The 27,831-nt window shown below is 43.8% G+C and overlaps 1 protein-coding gene across 5 annotated transcripts in view; it reads right to left on the bottom strand.

Moving 5' to 3' along the window:
- BCAS4 (breast carcinoma amplified sequence 4) overlaps positions 1-20,707 on the bottom strand; it is an 85,667-nt gene extending 64,960 nt beyond the window's left edge. For 2 of the 5 annotated variants that reach the window (XR_005587662.1, XM_039497765.1), the window contains exons 1-2: positions 20,238-20,697; positions 7,125-7,196 (exon numbers count right to left, since the gene is read on the bottom strand). Coding sequence is in view for 4 of the 5 variants with exons in the window: in XM_039497765.1 (XP_039353699.1) it covers positions 7,125-7,196; positions 20,238-20,378 (213 nt within the window). In the remaining variant the exon portion in view is untranslated. Of the gene's footprint in view, positions 1-7,124; positions 7,197-20,237 lie in introns of all 5 variants that reach the window. The other 3 variants (XM_039497768.1, XM_039497764.1, XM_039497766.1) reach the window with 3 other exon arrangements.
- Between the last annotated feature and the right edge of the window lie 7,124 nt (positions 20,708-27,831).

Below are 27,831 nucleotides of genomic sequence, written 5' to 3'. Positions count from 1 at the left end.
GTCCATAGGAAAAATCTGCATTCCCATTACTAAGCTTTGCTATGTTAACTTGGAAGATTAAAACATTTTGAGCTTTGTTTAACAACAATTAGAGTCAGCAAGACTAATCTCAGGGAGGGAAAAGGCTGAGAGCAATAGCCTAACACAGAGAGTAAACTGAGTAATAATGGAGAATTAAGACACAAGCCAGGAAAAGCATGCAAGCTCCAAGTAGGACAGATATCCAGACACAGCAAAACCTAATGCTGCACATAAAATGGCATCCTTGAATGGGAGAGCCTTCTGCATCAGGGTCAAAGCCTTAGAACCAAAACATGCAGCGGACTTCTAGCGGCATCAGTTAAATAAGAACTGTGCCAACGTCGGAACCTGAGAACCAAAGCACACACTGGAGTTTAAATGGTGCCAATTAAACATGGATAGATTTTTGATATATTAATATTTTTAAACAAATTTATAGTTAATAAATGAAGTCATATTCAACACAACAGAATCCATGTGTGTGGCTGGAACAATAACTGGAAGTCAAAGATTATGTCCAAAATCTGGTAATCCCAGAGATGTATTTATTTGAAATTAGAAGATATATCTGTAGGTTCCCATCCTCTGCTCTGGGCACCCAAACCATGGGTTAAAACACATGAAATAACACAAAAGGGACTATGCATAAATATAGCCACCCCAGCCCTCAGTTTACTTTCTCCTCAATTGCTGGGAAAAAGAGAGAGCAAAGGTGGGAGGTTGGCAAATGCAGGTTTGGAAAGATCAATGAGGGGAGTGAGTTCTGAAAGAAGTTGCCCCCACCCTAACAAACAAACACAGAAAGAATGGATTTCCTTTCTTTTAGATCAGGGGTCGGCAACCTTTCAAAAGTGGTGTGCCGAGTCTTCATTTATTCACTCTGATTTAAGGTTTTGCGTGCCAATAATACATTTTAATGTTTTCAGAAGGTCTCTTTCTATAAGTCTATAATATAGAACTAAACCATTGTTGTATGTAAAGTAAATAAGGTTTTTTAAATGTTTAAGCAGCTTCATTTAAAATTAAACTAAAATGCAGAGCCCCCAGGACCGGTGGCCAGCACCCAGGCAGTGTGAGTGCCACTGAAAATCTGCTCGTGTGCCGCCTTCGGCACCCGTGCCATAGGTTGCCTACCCGTTTTAGATCAAGGACATTCCAGCCTGACAGTCTCTGCCAATTTCAAATGTCTCTGTAAGTCTTAGGGAGGGGGGGCGATCTGTCACAAAACAAGGTCCCAAAACATCTAGGTTTTATAGGTTAAAAACCAACACCCTGCCAGCAAGATTCTAGTTGGAATTCAAGCCTACCTCAAATTCATGCCTAGAGTCTTTGAATCACACACATAATTTGTATGCAGAGTTACCACTGCTGTGCTGCTAAACCAGGTAATTGTGTGCAGCTATGCACAATTAGCCAGTTGCACATGATCTCACAAAATTTATGGGTAACATCATGGTAATGGCATGAACACACTAGACACAAATTGTGAGTGCACAGTTGTGTGCCTAATATGCTTATTAAAAAAACAAATTCATGACAATTCAACAATGAAAACACAAGTGAAATGGCCAAATAAGATTTTGGTCTTAACCATCTTTAGTTATAAAATTTTAGCATATTTTATGGGGTGGGGATCATTGATTGAAAAACAAAAGCCAAGATCCTCAGAAATTACACACAATAAACAAAACATCTTACCTCAGCTGGAAACATATTATAGAACTCTGAAAGGTGCTTCTTGATATTAGCTAGATGGATCTGGTATGCAGTTAGACAAACACACCTAAAGAAAATGTTTGCTATGGACTGTAATGCAGTACTGAACCAATGCACATAATGAGGAAGACAAAAGAATTGCCGGTGGACGTCTGCATCCTTAGAAATGGGTGGGGGTGGAGAACAAAGTCAAATGAAATTTGAACAAAATGCAAAGCTGTCTGCAAGAAGAGCCCTGTGAAGAACTCAGGATTTGCACCCAATGAGGGACAAAACTACCCTCAGTAGCACGGAAGCTAAGACATCACTGAAATCTCCTCTAAGCCTGATCCAAAAATCTTCAAGTGCATCGGGCCATTGTGATTTATTCACTTTATTTTTTAATATAACACTTTACGTGGCCATTGTCATGTACGAAGGATTAAACACAGCACAGAGCTGTCCAAAGCAGCGATACTCAGATCTCAGTGGTTCTGCAGCCAAATTAGTGATCAACATTACCCAAAAGAGCCACAGTAGTGTGAATTTGTTTCATTTACCTTTAATATATCTACATATATTATTCTCACAGCAAAATGACTGACCAAGTATTCTACTATTGCTTAATAACATAGTAAAAGCATCCTGATTGGTTAATAGTTTAGACAGGTTAATAATTGAATCACACAGTGTTTTAATATCACGTGCTGCAGAGCCGCAGGAGATATGTTGAAGAGCCACTTGCAGCTCCCGAGCCTCAGTCTGAGTATCACTGGTCTAAAAAGACAAGTGGGTGCAATAAAATAGGGAAAAGAGACAGCTATAACATCTCACATCTCTTTGGGGGTATTCTGCTTTCAGAGCCTCCCATGTGGTGACATCTCAGTGTCTGTACTTTATTTCTAAGACTATCCAGCTCTGGAGGACAGTAATAGATATATTCTACTTGATGGGAAATATCCCATGGCAAGAGATTACACCAGCAGAGATTTCCAGGTGTCCATGCATTCCCTTCAAGGATTAAAAATCAGAGCAAAAGTTGTGAATTTTCACATATGACTAAGCTAGTAGGGTGGGGGGGGTTGTTTGTTTTTAAGAGGAGAGAAAGGCAGCGGGTATAAAGACCTCAGCAATTCCAAGAGGAAATGAAGAGAGTAGAATTGGATGGTTTATAGGATATCAACATTTCACCCTTAGGTCACTAATTCAAATCTGGACCAACTCAGAACTTGTTAATTATATTTGGCTAGCTGTGAAATTAGTGGCTGTTGTGAAATTAATTTGCTGGGTCCAAGTCCATGTGCTACGGGACAGTTGTACATTTAAAAAAAAAACAGCTCCACAACTGGCACTCATGCTGGCAGTCCCAGAGGGAGACCAAAGATTGTCTAACCCTCCACACCAATGTGTTCAAGGAAGATTTGAAGAACAATGAAGTGTGTGTTTCTTAACTGTGGCCAGCAGCAGATTTTGTTTGCTGCCACGACAGCCTCCAAAGCATGGGTGGAGTTTGTAGGGGCAAAGCGGCAGCCTCTCCCTGCAGCACCGAGCTGTTGCTCATAAACAGCTGTTACCAAGGGCAGTGAGATGTGCTGCATTGGTGTTTGTGCTGGCGCTGCCAGCAGGGATTGGTGCCCTGCACCACACAGCCTCCTCGGGGGCTCCAGGTAGCACCTCTGGAGACACGTGGGGCTAGTGTGCACAGTGCCAGAGGCAGCTACGGCATTTGGTCGCTGGGACGCTCCCTGGGGAAGCTCACTCGCTTCTGCCTGGCCAGGTCACAGGGAACCTGGAACTCCGCAGGTGGCCGGTGAGTTCTTGACCCACCGTCCCTGAGGCAGGCTCTCGCTGAAGAGCCATGGGAGGCAAGGACTGCGAGACTGGCCACACTCTGAGGCCACCAAAAATGATGCTGTGAGAACCCTGCTTTGCTCATGTTACCTGCTCTACAGATAAACAGAAGAGTTCGGTTTTCTTGGTTAAAGTACTATACCTCCCAAGGTACACCATCTGTGGTCCTAAGATGGAAGCTCTCATATACTACATCTTCCTGTGGCTGGATCTACGCTTCTTACTACTTTACTATTAGAACTTGTGTGTCAAGAGCATTTATTGGTGAAGACAAGCAGCATGCTCAAAGCAGAAAAAAAAATTACCCTTATGTAAATGCTTTACGGAACACCTGATTGAAACACACAAAAAATTCCCCTTGCCTCTTGTTGGCCTGTCAAAAGGCCAAATTATTGTTAAATACAAAAGTTGGAGTCAATCCAAAAATTACATGATAGTTATCAGATTCTCAGACACTGTTTAATGTGCTGTTGCAAGGAACCTGTCACTGCAGGTACTGCATTGCAAGGCACAAAATCAGCACACAAAGTGCAGCTCTTTGATGTTCCCAGATAAGGTCAATAATCTGTATACAAGCTAATTATTCATAGCCTGCAGGTTGTGGAAAAATGTTTTCATGAGTAAAGTGAAGATGAAACATGGAAACTAGGTTAGTGTTGGCTGTAGAGGAGGTTGGAAAGATGGAAAGTCTCATGGGAGCTCTGAAAGCTCACAGACCCCTCACCTGAGCAAGATATGATTTCCTACAGGATTCAGCCAACAGCGTAAGGTGTGCTCCTGACCAACAGGCAGAAGGATTCAATGCTCACAGAAGCTTTAATGAAAATCCCCCACAGGACAAATCCAGATGAGAGATGGACTATTTCTTTGGTTGTCCTTTATTTCATCTGATATAAAACCACCAGCAGTGCAGAGTCACCAAGTCTAATCACTTGGCTTGAGCAGCTCCTGGCATGGAATTGAAAAAGTCCTCATCTTACAAGAGACCTCAACCAGCTTTTTGGTCCTGAAACCTGAGTGACTTCTCTCAGCGGTCAGAAAATACTACATTTTAGACAGACTATAAATGCCATATTAGAGCATCTTAAACTTATACATAGGTGCCAAGATACTCAGACCTCTGAGTTTCATATGCTCCTTTACAGCTATTTTTGTCAAAAGCAGAATGGAAACAGGACTGTGTGAATGCCCATTAATGCTCAACTGTACTTTCAAGATGTTTCTCCTCTGAACTCCTCAGAAACCTGGGAAGACCTCTCTCTGTTTATCAACATGCAAAGTCTCTTCTTCTGAAAGTCATGATACTTTCTCTTCATGACAAATGACTATGCCTCTGACACAGCTACATTCAGTGTTGAGTGGGAGCAGGAAAAGGAGTGGCAACTGGATACAGTGCTCCAGTATCCAGTTTGCAGGAAGCGTCTGCAAAATTCTCAGTACTAAAGTTTTGAAGTGGGCATTCTCCTCAAGAAGCCTGCTGCCAGGACTGGTCATCCCACTGTGAAAGCAAAGGACCAAACGGTGTGGAGACAGAATTATCCTCTTGCCCTTAGAAATGACATTCCCTCCAGGACAACAGTGAGACTCATGGGCAGGGCAGCAGAAGGAAGTTCACACGCCTGCCTTTTGGTATCTGTTTGGGGGGGGGCATCGATCAGTGTTCACATCGCACTCCGTGTGAGTACTCGGCCCAGGCCAGGGAAGCTAGTGATCCAACCAACGAACCAAATTCGGAGATGAATACTGGTTACGCGACACCTGAGACATGTTGTGCATATGCTAAGAAGTGGATAGCAGAGGACTCACTCTGCAGGGCTGTCAGTCCAACCTTCCACTTGCACTTTAAGAAAATATAAATTGGGGAATATCTGCTTTGCAACTGCCTAAGCAACCTTGACCTTCTAATTCCTCCCACTCTCCCATAGTCTCTCCTCATTATCACAGGAGATCTTGGATGGTGAGGACTTTTTCCTGCCCCTTTCCATTTATGCTGCATAATTCCCAAGAATCACATAGAGAAGCAGTTCCCCAAGCTATGGTTCATGGAGAATTTGTTGGCTGGTCAGATGCAACTGGCTCTCCTCCTGCTTTCCAGCTGCTACGTATCTTTACCAAGATTGTTAAAGGTACATTTAACACTTACTCAATATCACTTTCCCATGTAAACAACTGATGTAATTGCCACAGGGATGTATGCAGTAGTGCAAGTGGGTGAGGAGGAATGTGTGTGGCTGCTAACAAACAGGGAGATGGTCTGCACATTCGTGAATAGGAAGGGAGACAATCCCTCTATTCAGATATGGTCCACACTATAAAACTGTAAGAGAACCCCTGAAATAGTGTCCTACCCTCTAATGCGTAAGGAAGATGCACACTGCAGCTTTGGATTGCCCTAGCCAGTTTGAACTCTTCCACATCAGGGGAAGAAAGGAAGAGGTAAAGTTGTCTAAAAAATGACATTGTTTTCTTTATCATGACCACCTCCAAATAGCCTGCATGCAGCTGGATCTCTCAGTGCAGGAGACTACAGAGCAGCAAAGCAATATCTTTCCTTGGTCCAACTGTATCTCATCCACTCTCCTGCTGTTCTCAAGTTCATCACAAACGATTAGGGAATGACAATGGCTGCGGAACTTGTATGGTACAACCGCTCCTCAACACACAATCATAATCATCCCTGTGTTACCTTGTGCTCCCCCGATTTGTCTGTTGCACCCATCCCTGTTGTGTCTCGTCTTACACATGGACAGCAAGCTCTTTGGAGCAGGGATTGGTTTTATGTCTGTACAGCACCTAGCACAAAAAGGCCCTAATTCTCGACCAGGGCCTCTGGCTGCTACCATAGTGCAAACAGTAAATAATAATATTAAATAAATGATGCCATTGCCCCCACATCAACCAGCCTGGCACCACCACCTGGAAGTGATCCAAATATTGAGACACTAGAGCATGGAGTCTTCAAAAATGTTCCATAAAACTCCTCTTAAATAAAGGGAAGCTTCCCAAGAGAAATAAAGTCTTCTGAAAAAAAACCCATTCAATTCTATCTCTGGTATGTCATTAGGGTTTATTTTACTATATCTATCAAACTCAGAGGGAAAAATATAGCATGATACTAACCAAGCTGGGGAAAGGACCAAAAAAAAAAAAAAGAAGCAAAAAGTAAAAGTTGTGCGTGTTGCACTTTCACATGTACAAATAATAGCAGATCAGGAGATCTCCCAGATGCCTGTACAGTGAACTGTATGGAGCTTGTGAAAGTTAAATATAGTGCTCCATTCTAGGGTCTTAAATATTAGTGCACGGGACTGCCACCTTGTGGCTCAACCGTCACTGCTCTGTGTAATAAAACCATCTCAGGGGAGGGAAGAGTTATCAAGATGGCTGCCTCAGGAAATACTTGTGTGTGTTTTTTTCCCCTCCCCACTGCTGACTGCTGCCCTGTTTGAGCAGCATGGTTTCTAAATCACTACCAACATGGCCTCCTCAGAAACCTACTGGAGAGAGCTGATAATAGTGTCAGTAGGGTGAATCAGAGTTATAAGCTAAGCACATACCACATCAGTCACGCCACAGAACTCATCCAGCCTTATTAACATCTCTTCTATAGTTTCTTCTACTTCTTTTACCTGAAAAAGAAATATATATATATATATTTATTATATGTACGTATGTATGTATCTAGTTGCTTCTGTGAATTAAAGGCAGTGCAGCCTTGTCAGAATGAACATCAGTGTGATCTGAATCCTGTTTTGATCAAAAGTATGTTTATTTGTCAAAAGCTAAGTCTGGGAATGGAAGGAAATGTTTTGATTTCAGGTTACCGATAAGATATGGTACATCGTTCTTTCCCACTCAGAAATATAGAATCTAGGTCAACCCGAGGAATTTTCAAGCAACTACAGTCTACCCAAATCCAAGAGTTCAAAAACCATGAGTTGGGTGCCCAAAATCATGGGATTGTTCTAAAAATCATGAGATTTTAAATAATTTTAGGTTATTTTTTTATTTGCTTTTGAGCTTTTGGGTTTCATGTTTTCAAACTTACTTCCTCAGTCAGGAGGGCCTGATACTTACCTTGACTTTCATTTATATATTAAAAAAAAAAAAAAGTAAGATCTCTCGTACAAGATTCCAGGAACTGGGGCTTCATGAAAAGCTCCAAAAATCACAAAACTTGAGATAATGACATAAGAGCTGGCAACAATGCAATCAGCCAGATTCTCTTCCAAGCCTGGTATCTTCTGGGTATACCACTATGTAAGATGACTCCATTGCACATGTAATAGGTGTTTTAAGGTTCTGATCCTGCAATAAGTTCTCTGTATTACCCCACTGATTTTAATGGCAGTCCACCCAGAGATGGCTCATTGCAGGAACAGCCCTTCCTGTTTAAAAGCTCAGCCTCTGTTTCAAAGACAGAATAAATCACTCCATTCCAAAACTATCACTAACACTTGGATATAAATAATACCAAAGTGTGATTTAAAGCTCAAATACCTGCTATAACCCATGTTATTTTTACTGACAGAATTTAAAAAAAAAATCCATTAGAAGACCTACATGACATATCTAGAAAAAAAACACTTTGAATATATTAATGTACAACTCACTTGAAGAAAAGCCAAAAACTCTTGGAATACATTTTTCGGAAGGGTCGCTTTACTATTTTCTCATAAATTTATCAAGGATGAAGCAAAAATTCAGAAATACTGCAGATCTCAACGGAAGAGTTACATGTGTGGCTGTCTGAAGCCAAGACACTCAACATACCCTCTGTTTGCAGACAGACAGGAAACCTGCTGAATTGTTGCTATTTATATGAAATCTGGCAGTAAAAAGCTGTGATCATAGAAGATCTCAGTAAAGTGGTGTGACCTATAAGGCAGACAGAACTATCCATAGCTTGAAAATTCATTCTGGTAATATTTTCAAAAATAAATTAAATCATCGGGATATTAAAAATAGAGAGATTGTAAACAGAAAAAATGTATTTACAGTATAATTTGTCCTTCACATTTAATCAGTTTTTGAATCCTGGATCCAACCTTCTGCCTCTGTCTTGGAACATGCACTGAACAGGTGATTTCTAACTCAGCCTCAGTTCTCCCCTCACAATCCACGGCATGAAAATACTGCAACTGAAGACAGTTTTACAGATCAAAGGGAAATTATCCCATTTGTTAAGGTTAGTTTGCTTAAATGTTCATTAAGAAAGCCAACTAAAGAGAGAAACAAGAGTAAAGGTGTCTAAGTAGGGTCCTTTATCATTCTAACTCATACTAACAATGATTTGTTCAGCTTTTATCCTAAATTTACTATTATTTTGCCTGGAGAAAAGAAGATTAATTTAAGTTGCCACCATGAGCTTCAGACTGGGTAGATATCAATAGAGCACTCAACAGCGTACCGGTGCCTGACAATACAGATAAGAAAATCCCTGTCCCAGGGAGTTTACATGCTAATATCAGATATTGAATAATAAACGAAAGGTACACGATGGGAGAGAGGGGGTTGGGGGAAGGATGGGGTAATAACAATGACATTTCTTAGTGAGGGCTAGTGCACAGCATGGTGGAGTACAAACTTTGTTTTTATTAATAGAATAAATTACAGTAGCTTGAACTTGATACGGTGGAGGAGCAGGTGCCAATGGAAGGGGGTGATGTGGTCAGGGAAACAGGCAAGGAAGATGGTTTTGCAGGCTAGGTTTTGAATGGACTGAAGGTGGGTTCCATACCATGCAATTCATCAGCCAGTTTTACTTTGCAAAATGTCATTTATATGAACAGTACAACCGAAATACTTCACATAGTTTGACTCAATATCAGAGCAAAAGGTCAAAGGCCTTCAGAAGCATAAGAGCAATTTGCAGTTGAGATTGATAGTGAAACAGTCAGGGCAGCAGAGTGAGGCAGGGAGTCTGTTCCAGACATCAGGAGTTGTAGAGGAGACAGCTCCTGCACCAACAGTAATAAGATTGCATGGAAGGAAGTGGGAAAGCCTAATGCCAGTAGTGTGGGGGAGAGGAGGAAAGGAAAGACAAGCGCTGCACAAACATCAACTCTGCATTCTTAGTACTCGGGGAGGGGCTGCCACTGGAAGCAGCTCAAGGAAAGACAACAGAACTACATGCATTCATAGAATCACAGAATATCAGGGTTGGAAGGGACCTCAGGAGGTCATCTAGTCCAACCCCCTGCTCAAAGTAGGACCAATCCCCAGACAGATCAGATTTTTGCCCCAGATCCCTAAATGGCCCCCTCAAGGATTGAACTCACAATCCTGGGTTTAGCAGGCCAATGAACAAACCCTCCTTGTAAACTGTGGCCACTAATCCAGACTATGGCCTTCTTGCAGGTTGTAGGGACTGGATTCTATTGCCTCCTAAACCCCCAGGGTTGGGAAGGAAGGGGGTATCTGCATTTCACCCCAGTGAACAAAGATTCACATTGTTTAAAATACTTGTGAATTAATAGTTTGAGTGATATCCACGGATAGGAAACTTGCTTCCTATGGAGTGAGGATGATATTTAGGCAGCACCAGCTCGCTCGCTACATATGTGGATAGGCAAAAGTTAAAAGCTCAACATAACTGTATAATCTTTGCAGCAGGAAATTACAACACACTCTGGATTAAAGATTTTGACCCTATTCACACTAAAAACTACAAGTGTGTAAGGCAGGGGTAGGCAACCTGCGGCACATGAGCTGATTTTCAGTGGCACTCACACTGCCCGGGTCCTGGCCACCAGTCTGGGGGGCTCTGCATTTTAATTTAATTTAATTTTATTTTAACTTTAAATGAAGCTTCTTAAACATTTAAAAAACCTCATTTACTTTACATACAACAATAGTTTAGTTAATATATTATAAACTTATAGAAAGACCTTCTAAAAACGTTAAAATGTATTACTGGCACGGGAAACCTTAAATTAGAGTGAATAAATGAAGACTTGGCACACAACTTCTGAAAGGTTGCCAATCCTTGGTGTAAGGTAAATTCACTTCTCATGGCTGGGGCTCCTAGGCACTATCGCAAAAGACATAATTAATAAAGCAAACAAATACTACTGCAGTACTTCTCAATCTATTCTATAGTAGGACCCTTCCCATTTAGCAACATGGGAAGGACAGGGTGTCATGACCCCCCCTCCATCTGAGAACCGATGAACTAATGAGAGTCTTCACGCAGCTAGAGCAAGATTACTACAGAAGGCAGGAGCAGATCAGTGGCTAAGGGAAGAGAACACAGTCTGGATGGAATGCAAGGGCGGCAGCAGCAGCTAAGGAGGAGTAGGAGGGGAAAAGTTCAGGAGAGCAACACTCAGAGGCCAGGAAGGGAAAACCATGAAATCACAAAATGGGTGGAGGGGAGGAGCAGAAGGCACCAAGCACATGGAGGCAGGAAATGAACCTGACATCTGTTTTCACAAGAGCAGCAACACCACAATAAGCTGCACAAATGGAACAAGATCAATTCAACCTGCAAACACACATTACTAATGCTAATATTTTGCACCTCAGTGACATCTTACTCTTTGCAAACATTAAGAAATTAAGCTTCAAACCCCACCTCCATTTTACAGATGGTTAAACTGAGCCACAGAGTAGCAGAATGACTTGCCTTAGAGAGCACAGTGAGTCTGTGGCACTAAGGCAATAGGAGACCTCTCAGGCACTTGCTCAAGCTTATGGAAGGAATCTAAGACTTATACACCTACCCAGCCAGTAAGACCAAACCTTTGGCAAAAGAACTCAGCCATGGCAGTATTACAAGAGGAGGGACGGGATGCAGTATGTGTTTGCACAGGAAATGTATATGTTCCATTTTCTGAGTGGTGTGGGTTCTTGGTCAGATATCGTATATGAAGTTCCGCCAAAAACGTCTTAGTTTTATTTCACTGACCAATGAGGCAAGATTTAAAAAAACGGTGCATGTATAGTCTTGAGAAAAGACAACTGAGAGAAGACCTGATAAAAATCTTCACATATGTTAAGGGCTGTTAAAACTTTCTAATTGTAAGGATAGTTAAGTTCCGGAATAGACTTCCAAGGGAGGTTGTGTAATCCCTATCACTGTAGGTTTTTAAGAACAGGTTGGACAAACATCTGTTAGGTATGGTCTAGATTTATTTGGTCCTGCCTCAGCACGGTCTGGACATAATGACTTGTTGAGGTCTCTTCCAGCCCTACATTTCCATAATTTTATGAAATAAGTGTATTGTTCATACAACACTATGAACGGGCCTGGCAAAGGAGAGATAGAATTCCTACCTTAGCTTACTTTCTAAGGGCCCTGATTCCCCTCCCATTGGCATCAGTGGAAGTTTTGCCATGGACTTCAACAGGAAGAAGACCAGACCCCATGACATTGCATGACAACAGAAGATAAGCATTTGGCAAGTAAGACCAGGAAAACAAGCAGGATGCATGCTACTAATAAGATCACGTGTTTCTTTTGTTAGAGGCATCTTGGAGGTTCCACAATTGCTTTATTCTTAAGATACTATTGCTTTGAAGGTAAGGCTAAAGTATAAAGGCCACAATAAATGAGATACACTCTGGTCACAAATATCCCCATATTTTGTAGGTCTTTGATATGCTTAACCTGTAACGTGTCCCTAGAGCTTCCACCTCCTCCACAGACCAAGCACTGTAATAGGAAGAATGGAAAGAAATGTGGCTATCTTTAGAAAGCCTCAGTAACAGTCAGAAAAGTGACTGTACAAAGGAGACAAGTAGCCAGCTGGCTAATGACATGTAGAGGCAGTTGGAGAGACACAATATTTACGTATTTATATATAAAAAGCAAATGTACACATAAGCCCGTATGTTTGATTGTATCCCTCCCCTCACCCTCTCTATGTTGATTGCCTTCTTAGAGGGCAAACTCTTTGGGCCTGAAACGATGTCGTCTTCTGTGCTTGTACAGCACCTAGGACAAAGGAGTCCTGATTCTGATCAAGGCCTCTAGGTATTACTGCAATATGAACATACAATCAATAAAATAATACAACAGCAGCAGCACCTTGAATGCTCTAAATCACCTCACCAATTTCTTTAATGATCAGATTTGCTCAGGTTGCAAGTCAGGACAGAAATTTTCTAAGTCTCAGCACTTACAGGCTCAACCTGGTATCTGGAAACCAAGCTGCTTTTTATCCACTTGAGAAAGTGCCACCAGTAATAAAGATCATGGAATCTAAATTCAGCAGGGAATTTTGAGGAAGATACACAAGGTTACAGCATGGAGCTTTACCGTTCCACAGTCTTGCAGCACTGCCAGCAGCAAAAGCTTGCTCTCCTCATAAGCTAATAACTTGATTCATGAGAGAGGCACCCTGCATTTTCAAAGCACAGAAGGAAAGATTTAAGTGCACAACTCCCATTAACATCACATGGCCCTATCTACATGCACATATAAATATGGACAGAAGGTCTCAGAATTGTTCTTGCAGATTTGTGCACTTTATTTCCTAATGTGATTTGCATGGTTGTAGATGACAATAATTGAACATGCAAACTGATAAATCATCTGTTTGAGCAATTACCGAATGTGCGTTGTTGTAGGAGCACCAGTGATCTGAATGCTATGTATAACCCATATTTGTTACACTTCCCTACACCCATTTAGTCTCCTCTCCCTCTTTGAATACCTGTGAAGTGGCTTTCCCCCTCCCCATCCCTCCTGGAATGCTTGTGGGATGAATGGGCTTCTTGAACAGATGGAAAATCAGAAGAGCTCCCAGGTAGACACGGTGTCTGGGACTCTAATTAGGCAACGTTCACACACCAAATGCATGGACACTGCATGCACACTGCCCGAGGTGGAGTGTGACCAATCAGACCTGGCCAAGTCATCTCTAGTCACAGGCCATGAGGAGGAGCAGGTCCTTAAAATTGGAAGGGGGCCATGTGCTCAGGAATGCACTCACAAGCTTGTACCTCCCGTGAAGACCCTTCGCCCGGACCGTCTGGCCAGTGGTTCGCTGCGTTGCTTTCCATCATGCCTTGGAAGACTTACCTTCATTGCACCATCCATCGCTGTGCTGTGGGACATTTACCTTGAAGAAGCCTGACATCTCCAGTGCCGTGCCTGTCCTGGGAGCATGAGTATGCAATTGTGAGTGTGACCTCCCTCACCTTCTTTTGAGCTTAGCTACCAGTATAATAAAAGTGCTGCTTTATGTCAAACTCTGGTGGGTCATTAGTCCTCCCTAAGCTTACTAGCTGGCCCAATTTTGGGTAACGTGCGCTTATCATTACTACTTGTAAATCTGCAACACTGTCACATAACATCCCAGTAGCCATTTAAGTACAGTCACGCATCAAGGCCAAGATTTTTTTAACTGTGTGTGAAATCTCTGTGATGGCATAGGCCATCACACTATTCACACATACAAGTTTTGCCCAAAGAATGCTAAAAACCTGGCCCTAAATGTCTCAATGGTAGTTGTCTCAATCAGAAGGATCTTCTGCCCAGCTGCAGACAGAGATTAAAAATATTTATATACTACAGCCTCTTTCTCTTTCCCTTTTGGATAGGAGGAGGCTCTCCAAGAAGAGTCACAGCCCTGTGGACTCTGAGGAATCATGGTAAAGATTCCAACAGGACTTACCAGTATGCAGTGCAGCCCTGAAGAAGAGCTCTGTGTGGCTCGAAAGCTTGTCTCTCACCCCAACAGAAGTTGGTCCAATAAAAAAAATACACCTCTGCCCCAATATAACGCTGTCCTTGGGAGCCAAAATAAATCTTACCGCGTTATAGGAGAAACCGCATTATACCAAACTTGCTTTGATCTGCCAGTGCGCGCAGCCCCGCCCCCCCAGAGCACTGCTTTACCACGTTATATCCAAATTTGTGTTATATTGGGGTAAAGGTGTATTACCCCACCCACCTTGTATCTCTAAGACTTACCAGAACAGATTTTCAGCTGCTGTAAACTGGCATAATGATGTCAGGGGAACTATGTCAATTTACACCTGCTGATGACCTGGCCCATCATATCTATCAGAAGGTAAAGATTTTTGCAGTGCAATTCCCCAGCATAACTTTTACCACAATGAGGTGGAACTCTCTATTCCAGAAGAGAGGGGAGAAATGTTTCCCCTTGGCAGGTTCTGTGCATGATAGCACTGGAGAAGGCCACTGCTGGGGGGTGGGAACCACAATGTATTCTCTTCAAATAAAGACTACAGCTGTTCCCTGTGAGCTCACACTACTAAAGGACACATTTAGCATGTGGATATGTGTGCGCATTTAATTAATGAGAATTTTATTTCTTGTACTGAAGCCCTGTAAGGGATTCAAAAAAGTCACACACATCTATTTTTCCCAGCATGCATCCAGTTATAGCTTACCAGGAATGGTGGGGCCACACAATTTCTAGACTGTTCGTAAATAGTACATTTTAGAGTATAAGCAGTAAAGGTTAACACACTAGCAACTGAGAACCAAAGTAAGTGCCATTCCACCAACTTCAGTGGAAGCTGCATCCATGTACTGAAACTGCACTTGGCCTACTGGCTTCTGTCCTGCTTGGACTAAGGGCAAGTCTACACTATTGTGCTATATCGGCGCCTCTGGTAAAGATGCGCTATGCCGACGGGAGAGCGCTCTCCCGTCAGCATAATTACTCCACCTCTGCAAGAGGCAGAAACTATGTTGGTGTGGACAGCATTTAAGTCGATGTAATTTACGTTGCTCAGGGTGATGCCTTTTTCAACCCCGAGCGACATAAGTTACATCAACTTAAGAGGTAGTGTAGACCAGCCCAAAGTCTACCAGGCACACCAGGAGAGGGCATTTGTCAACATCACTAACCCTCCCATGACTGGCAGTCTTTGGCCACAAGGACTGGAATAAGAAAGGATACAGGACAGGAGTGATGTTTATCAACAGTGATGTTTATGTTCATTAAAAAATAGCTTAAGCCAATTCCAGCCAGAGTGACATTATTAATGCTTTACTGTTGAAAGCATTACTTACCAATGTGCACTCCATATGAGGACATCATAAAAAAAGAGAAGAGATACAAACTCTAAGAGATTACTTGACACTATTTTTTAAAATACCCCAATAGGATAGCAAAGCAGGCTTAGACAAAGCCAACATCCTGTTTTTACACTGGACTCAGCTGCATGTGTTCAGCTGTTTCATAGCAATTGTGAAAACAGGAAAAAGTAGACTGAGCCCCTAATTATGTATTTACTGCACTTTCTGTAATGGCTCAGAGGGGCCTATAACAAACTGCAGCATAAATCACACTCATTTTCAACCACCTGTAATTAAGCACTTACTGAGCAGACCATAACAAGCTCCTTTCAGGTGATTATGGAAATTATCACATTTATATGACAGACACCCAAAGCATCTCAGCATTAAGGGTCTGAGAGAAAACCCACTCAGAACATTTCAGAGCTATGAAAACAACACAGGGTGGCATTTGATTCTTAACTAAGGCACAAGAGCACCAGTTCAGGTTGGCATATTAGTCCGCCTCTGTCCCCTTTTGGGACTGCAGTCATATTTAACTTGAAGTGTTTAATAAATAAAGACCTCTGAAGTTCTCAATGCTTTTTTTGTAAAGAAATAAAAGTGAAATGAAAACAATCACTATTTCACTTCTCAGCCTAAGATAAAAAAAAAAATACATGTGGGGTCTGGCCTTGAGAGGAGTTTTTCTTTCTGCTTATTCCTTCATTCAAAACCACTGACCAAAACACAAGGCCTGAAACATTTTCTGCAACTTGGTTCTCTCTTCTCTGCCCTTCTCCCACCTATTTAAATCCACTTTCCTCTCTTGCCACTCCCCAGTGAACCCCTTCACTGGCTTCCTGTTTCTCACCACATCAAGTTCAAACTCCTCCTCCTCTCCTTCAAAGTCCTATATAATCTCAGCCCTGCCTAAGCATCATTCATTTACTCCCAGGTTCAGCATTATGCCCCTATTCATGCCTGAACCATTTTCTAGTTCTTGTGCTTCAAGAGCCCTCTCTCTCTCTTCTTTAAAACACTCTTCTTCCAAGAAGCTGCCTTCCTTGTGCTCCACACCAGTAACCACTCCCTCCTTCACACAAACTGCTGTCCTGGGTCTGGTGTATCTTAGCCTGTAACCATTTCAGGGCAGGGAATGTTTGTAAAGTGCCATGTTAATTTACAGCAGGCAATATTAATATTCCCTACTGTAAATTAATATTAGTAAGAAACAATATCAAGTTTCTTCTACAAGGTTTTCCTCCAAGCTCTTATCTCCCAGTCAAAAGTTAAACTTCCTTTGTCTGTACCTGAAGGACTCCCTGGGAAGTTAATGGAGACCAAATGAAACAGATGACTCTTCAAAATAATTGAACTGAAGAACTATACATCTCCAAAAAATACTCTAAGTGCACACAGAAACATTCCAATGTTTCTGGAAATTAACTGGTTCTTCAGTAAGATGCCCTCCAAGTCAGGTTCAGGAGATTGCAAGAAGAAAACCGTAAAGAGGAGGGGAAAAACATTCAAAACAGAACAGGAAAAAAGTGCTCAGGATTGTGTAAATGAGACAAGTAGATTTCTTTAGATCAAAACCAAAAATAAATCAGCGTCTCTTGCAACTCTAGAGGATACACTTGGACCAGATAAAGTTATTTACTCCCATGGAGCATGGGCCCAGCTGTCACACCTTAGAGTCTGATGTAACTTTGGGTTTGTAAAATGCTCTTCTGGACTCCACAATGCCTTTGTCATGCTTCTATAGGTTCATTCTTCATCAAGCATCATGTGTTTCAATTACCATGACCAGTCAATGAACATAATTTAAAGTTATCTTCACCATGAAGAAGATTGCATATGTTGTACATTAACTTTTCCTTCTAATTTTTTTAATAATAGCATGAGTTTTAGATGGTTGCTGGTGTTTACTGAGTGTTTTGAGTTTAAATTCAATTCTTGCCGATGATAATGACAGAGCATAGAGCTGAGCTAGCAAGGGCAGACCCCTCTGGAAAGAAACATTTAAGAATATCCCACACATGCCATAGTTGATTTGTAAATATAGATTGGATTCTTCTGTCATATCATCTATATTGAACAGGATACAAGAGTGTGCAAGAGCACCCAGAGAACAGTGCTAAAATAAGTGGTTAATTTCACTTGGAGAGGCAGGACGGAAAGTTACTTACAAGTAAAAAAGATCATATGTTGTTTTTATATTCCTACAGGACCAAACAGCCTGGGTGCTCAGCTGCAACTTGGAAGATGTAGTCAATTTCAATGTGGGATAGTCAATATTCCAGTCCAGCAGGTCTCAAACTGTGGGTCAGGACCCCCGAGTGGATCACAACCTCATTTTAATGGGGTTGCCAGGGCTGGTTTAGAGTTGCTGGGGCCAGGGGCCAAAGCCCGAGCCCCACTGTCTGGGGCCGAAGCCTAAGGGCTTCAGCCTTGGGCAGTGGGGCTCAGATTACAGGCCCTGCCTGGGGCTGAAGCCCTTAGGCTTTGGCTCCTCCTGCCCCTACCCCATGGGGTAGTGGGGCTTTGGCTTTGACACTGCCCGCCCCCGCCCAGAGCGGCAACGCTTGGGCAGGCTCAGGCTTCAGTTCCCCCTCCTGGGATCATGTAGCAATTTTTGTTGTCAGAAGGGGGTCGTGGTGCAATGTATTTTGAGAACCGCTGTTCTAGTCTTACATATTATTAGGGTTTTAGTAAGTATTACTTATGGTGCTTTGCAAGACAGATAAAGATGGAGTTCCTGCTCCAAAGAGTTTACACTCTAAGTCACACTGCAATAAAACTTATTTCTGCAATGAATGGCTCTAAGTCTGAGATGGATACCACAAAACACCAAAAGTGGATAGCTAGTCAAGTTTCAGAACTTCTTATTTTGCATTTTAGGCAGAATTCCATCCACTGTTGTTTATGTAGTTGTAGGTTGTATTATTAAAAATATGCTTGTTCCATGTCCACTTGGAGCTTGAAGAATTCAGCTAATCAAATTCTGGATCTGATAACTGGTCTCAATGGTACAATAAGAGTGGAAATTCTTTGGGGATCTCAGTGACGGGGAAACTGCATGGATTTATCTCCTTGAATAGGTACAGAGGGGAAGCCACACAAAGATCTCAAAGCTGTGGGCTCTGCTAAGTAGCCTGGTTAAATGCACAGTACAGAGAAAAACATGTGGGGAGATGAGCAAGAAGAGGGGAGGAGAAAGCAGGGGGTGAAACAAACACCCACAAGGGAGGTGACAGGGCTACACTTTCTGGCTTGGGAACTGTTTGAACAATTAGAGCAGCGTAAAGAATCCCCTCGCTCCCCACTACTACCTCCAACCTAGATAATAAATAAGCAGGGAACTGTACTGCCAACAGAGGAAAGAGGAAGAAGAGCTGTCATAGGAGAAGAAATGATCCAGGGGCAGATTTTCCCGTCAGGGGACAACTTTAACCATCTTGCCTGGCCTGGAGACAACTTCCAGTGCCAAGGCACAGAAGTGGTTTGAGCATCGGCCTGCTAAGCCCAGGGTTGTAAATTCAATCCTTGAGGGGGCCATTTAGGGATCTGGTGCAAAAATCTGTTTGAGGATCAGTCCTGCTTTGAGCAGGGGGTTGGCCTAGATCAGTGGTCCCCAACCTTTTCATCTGGCGGGCCAGGGCAGTCGAGCATCCGCCGAATTTCGGCAGCATTTCGGCAACGACTCCTCTCGATGATGTCGCTTGATGCTCGACCGCCGGCCAGGACGCGGGCGCATTTAGATGCACCCGCGCTGCAGGCACCGCATTGGGGACCCCTGGACTAGATGACCTCTTGAGGTCCCTTCCAACCCTGATTTTCTATTATTCTATTCTAAGAGAGTCACCCCCCATCATATCCAGACCCGCTAGCGCAGAGGTGAGCAAACTATGGCCCGCAAGCCACATCTGGTCCGTGGGACCATCCTGCCAAGCCCCTGAGCTCCTGGCCGGGCAGTTAGCCCCCTCCCCTGTGTCCTCCACCGCCACGCGGGCAGCGCTGTAGGAGGCTGGACTGCGCAGCACCGTGTCTGGCTCCGGCCAGGAGGCGCAGCTCCAGACATGCTGCTCTGAGCGGTATGGTAAGGGGGCTGGGGGGGCTGGATATGGAGCAGGAGGTCCTGGGGGGCAATCAGGGGACGGGGGAAATTGGATGTGGCAGAGGTTTGGGGGGGGGAGGGACGGGGAACAGGGGGGATGGGATAGGGGGTAGCGTCCCAAGAGGGGGCAGTCAGGGGACAAGGAGCAGGCAGGGAGGGATTCTGAGGGGGGCAGACAGGGGGCAGGAGCCAGGCTGCTGGGGGCACAGCCTTCCCTACCCAGCCCTCCATACCATTTCGCACCCCGATGGGCCAAAAAGTTTGCCCGCCTCTGCGCTAGCGGGTGGGAGCGAGCTACAGGGCAGAGGGGAGCTACCCTCAGTCACCTCCGCTCCTCCCACGCCTGCCGCTGAAAGCGGGGGGGGGGGGGCAAAGAAAAGGCAGGGACGTGCCCCCAGCATCCTCCCCGAGCACCTGGGGACCCCTCCCCTCCATCCTCCTCCGACCCCTCACGCTACCCAGCCCCCTAGTGCCCCCAGCGTGCCGGGGCCGCCCCCAATCCCCGCCGGGGCGCCTGCAACCTAACACCCCACTGCCCCCCCGCCCCGCTGAGACCGCCCGGCCCGCGCCTACCTCCTCCCCAGGGGGCAGGCAGAGAGCGAAGCGCTGAGCCCTGCTCTCCTCCGCCGGGGGCTCCACTTGCTCCCGGAGCAGCTGCAGCATCACGGCGGCGGCGGCGGCTCCCTCCTCCTCCCGGCCCCCGCCTGCGCTCATAGCAGCCCCGGCTCCTCCCAGCCCAGGCCCGGCGGCTGCACAGCGAGCGCTTCCCCCAGCCAGGCTGCCCGGACGCGCCCAGCCGCTGCCTCCGAGGCAGCCTCCAGCTGCGGCCGCTCTGGCGCCCCGCAACCGAGCTCGGGGCGCCACCTAGCGGGGCGAGGCGGGAACTGTGGCCGCCGGCTGCGCCTGAGCTACCCCTGGGGGCAGGAGCCCGCTGCCCGCAGGCCTAGAGCTGGGCCCCGGCCCCGGCTAAGGCGAACGTGCCCTTCCCGCGCCTCGGCTTGACACTAGGCTCGGTGGGGACCCCCTCAGGCTGGGCCGCGGCTCTGCTCCAAGGGCCGCCGCCGCCCGCCCCTTTCCCATGGCCGGGCAGCTCGTTCGGTGCAGCTGAGGGGCCCCCCTCCGGCGCACAGGCTGGTGCGTTGCCCTGCCGCCGCCCTCCTGCTGCAGCCCCGGGAGCGCCCCCCCCAGCTGGGGGAGGGGTTGGAAACCTTGGTTAATTGTCTGGCAAAGGGGAGCCCCCCGCGCCCGCCCGCCTCCTGCTATCACCCACTCCCCGCCGGTTGCTAAGGCAAGAATGAGCCTTGCCCTGGAACGAGAGTCTTCGAGCCCGGCTCGTGTGGAGGGAGAGCGGGGACCAGGGCTCCCGGGCCGCTTTCGGACCTGACTGCCCCGCTGGCAGATTAGTTGCCGTGTAAAAGCATGAAGCGGCTGAGGGAGGGAGGTTCTCCTGGTCACACTAGACATTCAGGGCTTGTCCACCTGGGGGAAGGCGCTGCGGCCGAGGGCCGGAGCAGCAGTGAAATTACGACGTCAGGAAAACCTAGCTAGAGGAAGGGCCCAGAGTCAGCCAGGTTGAGTTGGGGGGAGGATTAACCCTTCTTGAACTCCAAGGCGTAGCGATCCCGCAGGAGACAGAACAGCCTTCCGAAGATTCACTCCCAACTTTCCAGTTAAAATGAGACCGAAGACGCACACACCTGGAAAGACCAGACTGGACATACCTGATAGATCTAAGGTATAAGGGTGGTTGGCTTTATGTTCGTGTATGGGGAGGTATGCAATATAATGCGTCAATATAGATTCATTTCCTGACAAGGCTGTTTTGGCAAACACCCCCCCTCCACACACACACACAACAATGGACATTTCATTAACGTTTCTGTTTTGTAGAAAGAATAATTTTCTGTCAAAAACATTTCCATGGAAAACGTTCAACCAGCTCTAATGGTGTTTGCCTGGGAGGAGGTGAAAACATTGGTGAAACATCCACTACTTCTATCCAATCCATGACTCATAGCACAAGAAATTTAATTGGGCATCATACAGAAAACCCTTCTCCTGATAAGCGTTAAACTGCTTACTTCAAAGTAATTTGATTCTTAAGACTAAAGAAGTTGCCACATAACTTTGTTGCAGAATTTCTTGCTTTATAGGAATGTGAATAACTAACACAATATTTCTCATCTCAATTGATTAGACTCCTGTGTTGGTATTTACTTTCACCTTTTTCATGTTCTGTATATAATAATATCTCTCCTGTGTGTGTGTTCCATATGCATCCGAAGAAGTGAGCTTTAGCTCACAAAGCTCATCACAATAAAATAAATTTCTTTTTAAGGTGCCACAAGTACTCCTGTTTTTTTTGCGGATACAGACTAACACGGCTGCTACTCTGAAACCTGACAATATTTCTTGTGTTAGCACAAGGCACAAACACACCATTTCCTTGCTAGTATTTTTTTTTAAATGTAATCCTATTTTTCTAATATTATCTCTCCTTTTTAATAGTATAATGTGGCCTGGAGTACCAAGGAGTTAAAATATTCCACATTCTAATCCCTGCCCCACCACCATCTCTGTATGCTTTTAAGCAAGTCATTTTCAAAGGCAGCCCTTGATTAAAGCTGCTCCTTAACCTCTGTTTCAGTTTCCTCACCTGAGAAAAGGGGATGTTGTCTACCACAGAGGAGTGCTTTCAGCATTCAGTTAATATTTGTAACAACACTTTGTGAGGTGTTAAATTGTAATTATTATTAAAATGCCAGCATAAGGCTATGAATTCCATGACCTCCTACAAATATACTATTTGATCAAATTTAACATGCACACACTATAAACTAGCTTAAAGCAATATAACATGAAACTAAATAGAACACTAACACATCTATAGTATGATCCCTTCCATGATCTTAAAAGATTGTGCAGACAGTATATGCAGGTGGGCTGCCTCATAAATCCCTCCAAAGTAGACCAATATTAAGCTAAATATACAGATAGGGAAACTGAGGCACGGCACAGGTAAGTGAGTTGTCAAAGGTCACAGAAAGTCAGTGATAGAGACAAAACTAGAACCCATGTCTCCTGAGTCTCAGACCTGTGTTTTAAGTCACAAAGCACCCTTTCATCCCTCTTATATCACAGTGAGGGCAAATATAAGAGAATTTCTTTGGAAGCCTGCAATTAACTTGGATTGTTGCAAAACAATAAAATAAAATTAAAAAAAAAACAAAAAAAACATACTCTCTCTCAGCCTACTGGATGCTCCCATTTCTAAAGAGAACAGTTATTTGTTCAGCTTTAAAGGTAAATGCAGTTTTGCTCACATTGACATAGACTCCTTTGAGGTGCAGTCTTGACCTGAAATTCTATCAGCTTGAAGGCTGAAGACTGAGACACAGTTACAAATGTGGCACAAAGAACCATTTTCAGGGTGAGCCTGTCCTGCTGTTTTCTCCAACCACATTCTCTATACTGCATGATGAAAGGAGTACTGTCCATCTGATAACTCAATATCAGCCGGAACAGTGGTCAGGGGCTAGGAGTGCTCAGAACTGGCAATAGGTTTGATCAGTTTCAGGTGGTAAGCAGTGTTCTGGCAGAGGTCCAAGCACAGCCCTCCATGGGAAGGCATTGCTGAGTCAGTGAAGAAAGCTCAACAAAAGTGTGCAATAATGCAAAATGCTGTGTGCTAGCACTGCTAGTGCTGCTGAGCAGCACTGCTAGCAGCTACCTGAGCTATTGCAAAATAATAGCTTAAAGGTTATGGTAAGTCTTTAATAGTTGTTTGTTACTGGCTACACTTTAGTTCTTTGTCCCATTTTTCATGTGTCAGCTTTCTGCTCTACTTGTGCTAAAGTGTGTACTTGGAGGTACAACTTGTGTTCTGTGTTGTTGAAGAGACCAGTGTGAGTTTAGACTTATGTTGCAGATGCTTGCTGTTGTGCTGAAAATGAGATGCTTGAAGAATTTGCATTGCCTTTTGATTTTATTAAATTTTCAAATATAGGCAAATGAATTATAGAATGGGAAAAGCAATGCAGCTATGGTATGCAATGCAATTGTGTGCTTGTTATTCTGTGATTTGGAACTGTTAAGTGGGAAGCTTTAAAAGATTTGGAACTGTTAAGTTTTTCCTTTGAAGCTGATTTTTTACCTATTCAGAATCTCACAGATTATAAGTCTTAGTAGCTTTGTGTCAAGATGGCATATAGTGAATAGAGGAAAGGGAAAGGAGTAGGAAATAAAAAAGGAAAAAAAGAAAGAAAAAAAAGAAAAATATTAATAATGAAAAAAACTATTAGTAGTAGTAGTATCTAAGGAAATTGGAGTAGTCACTACTTGAATTATTTAAAGCTACACTGAACAAACACACTTGACAGTCAACTGTAGGGAACAGTCATGCATTGATAAGATCATCTTATTTTTCTTTTATCTTCATTACTTTAACTAACTTCCAACTTTTTAATGAAGAAAGAAACCCTATCACCTAACTTTTAGCTGCATTTAATAATATATATTAAATAAAATATACACTACACAACCATTCTGGCAAACAACCATTCAACAAGGGATCATTTAGATTAGGACAATAAGTGACCAGACCAGCCACATTGCTCTGTATACTTTTACAATATTTAAAAATAAATTCAAAAAAAAAAAATCAAAACAGAGAGACCCCCAGAACACCCCCCCCCATCATCAGAATCATCACCATCATCACCATACTTAATCTTGGGTCATTAAAATTCATTTTTTTTTCATTCAATTTCATGGATTTTAAAAACATAAATTTTTTGATTATTTAGTTATTTAATTTAAAAATAATTGTAATTGTGCAATTGGGGGGTGGGACCCCCAAAGGGAGTACTGCTGTGCTTACTTCTGTGCTGTGCTGGCAGTGGCTGCTGCTTCAGAGCAGGGGCAGCAGGAGCAGGAGCTGCTGGCTGGGGGCTGCTAGCTGCAGCTGGCTGCAGTGTTAGCACAGCTGCTAACACCACACAAGCTAGTATTGGCATGTATGGTATTGTCACCCTGCCTGTGTGCCGGTGCCTGCCAGCAGCAGCCGCTCCAGAGCTGTCCAGCTCTGAAGGCCACAGCCACCAAGTAAGATGATGAAGTATGGGATTACCACCACACTGCCTTACTGCTGCTGCTGTGGACACTGTGGGCGACTGCTGGGCGCGCTGCCAGCCGCCACTATCCAGCTGTCCAGCTTTGAAGGCAGCACAAAAGGAAGGGTAGCAATACCACAACCCCCTTAAAATAAACGTGTAACGCCCCCCTCTCCCCCCGCAACTCTCTTTTGGGCCAAGACCCCCAATTTGAGAAATGCTGGTCTCCCCCATGAAATCTGGTCTTTTGTGTGCTTTTACCGTATACTATACAGATTTCACAGCAGACCAGATTTCATGGTCTGTGATGTGTTTTTCATAACTGAATTTGGTAGGGCCCTAACCAGAAGACTATCATTCTGGATCGGTTTCTGCTCCCTGCTGATAAAAAGGCTTATGAAGTTTAGGCAGCTGCACTGTGCAGTAAATGTGACCTCACACACCACCACACCACCACATTCTGCTTGCCTACCCACCCTAGTCACTATCCAGCATAACCTCAGTGCTATTTTAACTGATCTACATGTCATTCACATCAAGCACATTTCTCTGGACTTCCTGCAGCCCATCACATCTTTCTGTCAGCAGCAAAAGCTTGATCACATGAATAACAGTTGCTTGTGAGAGTAACTCAGTCCTGACTTTCTTCTTCTTCTGTAGTGACACAGCGTGAGCTTGTTGTTGAAGCACAGGACTGGAAGTCAGGAAATCTAACCTCTCTTTTCTCTCCATTCTCATCACCTCCCATCCCCAGCTCCTTCCCACACACCCTATTCCCAAAGTGACTGGAGAGGAGAGGAAGAGAGGAATTTCAGTTGTTTGCATATGAGTCATTAGAAGTTTGAGACTATGTAAATGAAGGAAAACAAAACAGTTTTCATAGCAGCAGCTGGGTGTTCAAAAGAAAATGTAATGAACACGTCATTACACAGTGCAAGGGAAAGGACAGCAAGTGTTTTCATGTGGAAACCAAACATAGGTGCAATGTATACACTGTGTTATATAAGCTTTGTATTTAAGGTTATGTAGAACATGCTCCAGGCCTTAGTCACTATCTAAGCCCCTGAAGAAATGCATGCTATTTCCTTGTGCTTTCAGGCATTGAGGTAACTGCATAGGATCTGGAGGTTATGTGGTACTAGTAAAGTTTCTAATGTAGTATGTTATAACTGTATTGGGCTAATGAGATAATATACCACTTTTCCAAAGCACTGTACAATCACTGCTCAACCTCAACCCCGAGAGACAGATTTTATCTCCCATTTCACAGATGGGGAACCAAAATAAATTATTTGCCCAAGGCTGCATAATAAGGGATTTGAGTTCTGAGGCTTGGCTAGCATATCGTACTCCAAGCACTCAACTATGCTACCTCATATACCTGGTTATTAATCTACTCCAACTACTAGCCAAGAACATAACATCTTTATTACATAATGTATTTCTTCATGCTAATATTATAGGATAACACAAATATCTCCCACTGAAGTTAATAGCTCTCCCATTGACTTCAGATGGGAATAGAATTAGGCCAACACTGACAAGTTCTGAAAATCCTAATAAGTTTGCATATCTGCAGACTTACCACATAAAACTTTGAATCCTATATCTCATTGTGATCATGTTATCTCACACTAAGCCTGGGTGAGTTCAACTGCTATTTGGAGGGAAGAATAAGCAGTAATGGATATTGATGATACAATACATGGCACTCTTCCCTTGAATGGAAGTTTGTCATACAAGATGTAAAATCCACTGTAGGTGCAGAATCTTCACATCCACATAGAGTCATGAGAAGGATGTAGATTTGGGCATCTTAACCGTTAAGGGCTCTTTGTAGAGGGATGGCCCTCTAACCTCATGCTGTAGGGTCTAGAAAAACAGGGGGCTGAGAGACTAATCTCAGCATATATATAAAAGAGAGATATTGGCCACTGTCATTGGAAGTATCCTTATACTGTTTTATAAACAGAGAGGCTTAAATTCCCCCTGCAGTTTGGTTTGATACTTCCCCCGCCCTTCTCTTATGTGTTGCTATGTACTCAACAGCTGTGTTCCACCCTAGAGGTGGCTGTAGTGATGAGTGACATGCTTTTATTTTCCTTTGAGATTAGGTTTCTCAACCTACATGAAAGAGATTCAACTATTGTGACTGCAGAAAAAGTACAATTTTTGTTTAATCAGTTCTGCTATATATATATGTGTACAGTTCAGCTGCTTCTATCTATCACATTCTGGGGAGTGGATGTTTTTCCCTCCTGGCAAGTGCCTCGGACAAGAATCTAAGAGTGTCTTCACTACAGTTAGCCCAGGGGACGAGCACCTAGGTTAGCCTAACCCAGGTGAGAACAGCCACACTGCAAAGCCATACCCAAATTACTGTGACTTCAATGGTGTTGCACTCAACTCAGTATGTTGCTAGGACTTCTGGGGATAAAACGCTATGGTTCCTTGTGCTGCAGAAAGCTGAACCACTCTGTGATTCTCTCTTACCAAATTGTGGGAGAATTGCTCTGTCCTTCTGGGAAAACAGACCAGGATGTAGCACAACACTGGAAGACTGTCAGCACCAGAATGATTTAGTCTGCATCCTTACTGCAAAGTAGGCAGGTTGCTAGCCCAAGTGAAAGTAGAACTGGGCTCTAACCCATATCCCCAGCCTGGCCAACTCTCACCACTAAGCCCAGGTGAGAGGGCATGTGGATGGGAAGGAGATTAGTTAGAGGCCAAGCTAACTCTGCAATGAAGATCTCTTCTAGGTGTGGTGCAGTGTTTTAATGAGACATGTAACACACGTCTTTGCCCATATTTAATGTTTAAATTTAGTGCAAACAAGTTTTGGTATCATTGGTTATTAAAAACTTACCTTTCTCTTCCTCATATGTGGACAAACGCTGCCTTGGACATGTGGATTTTTGTAGTGACAATTTCAAGAGAATATACTTTTAATAGGTTTGAAAATCTCACACAGTTAAGTAAAACTCCCCAGGTTATTGATCAGGTTTATAGCTAAGAGAGCAGTAAATGGACTTCCAAATTTTCAGCAGACTAAGTTT

The sequence above is a fragment of the Mauremys reevesii genome, linkage group 13 (genome assembly GCF_016161935.1).
Source record: "Mauremys reevesii isolate NIE-2019 linkage group 13, ASM1616193v1, whole genome shotgun sequence".
In the NCBI taxonomy this organism is placed as follows: Eukaryota; Metazoa; Chordata; order Testudines; family Geoemydidae; genus Mauremys; species Mauremys reevesii.
Note: the sequence above shows the minus strand (reverse complement) of the source record. Positions and strands in the feature narration are given on the sequence as shown.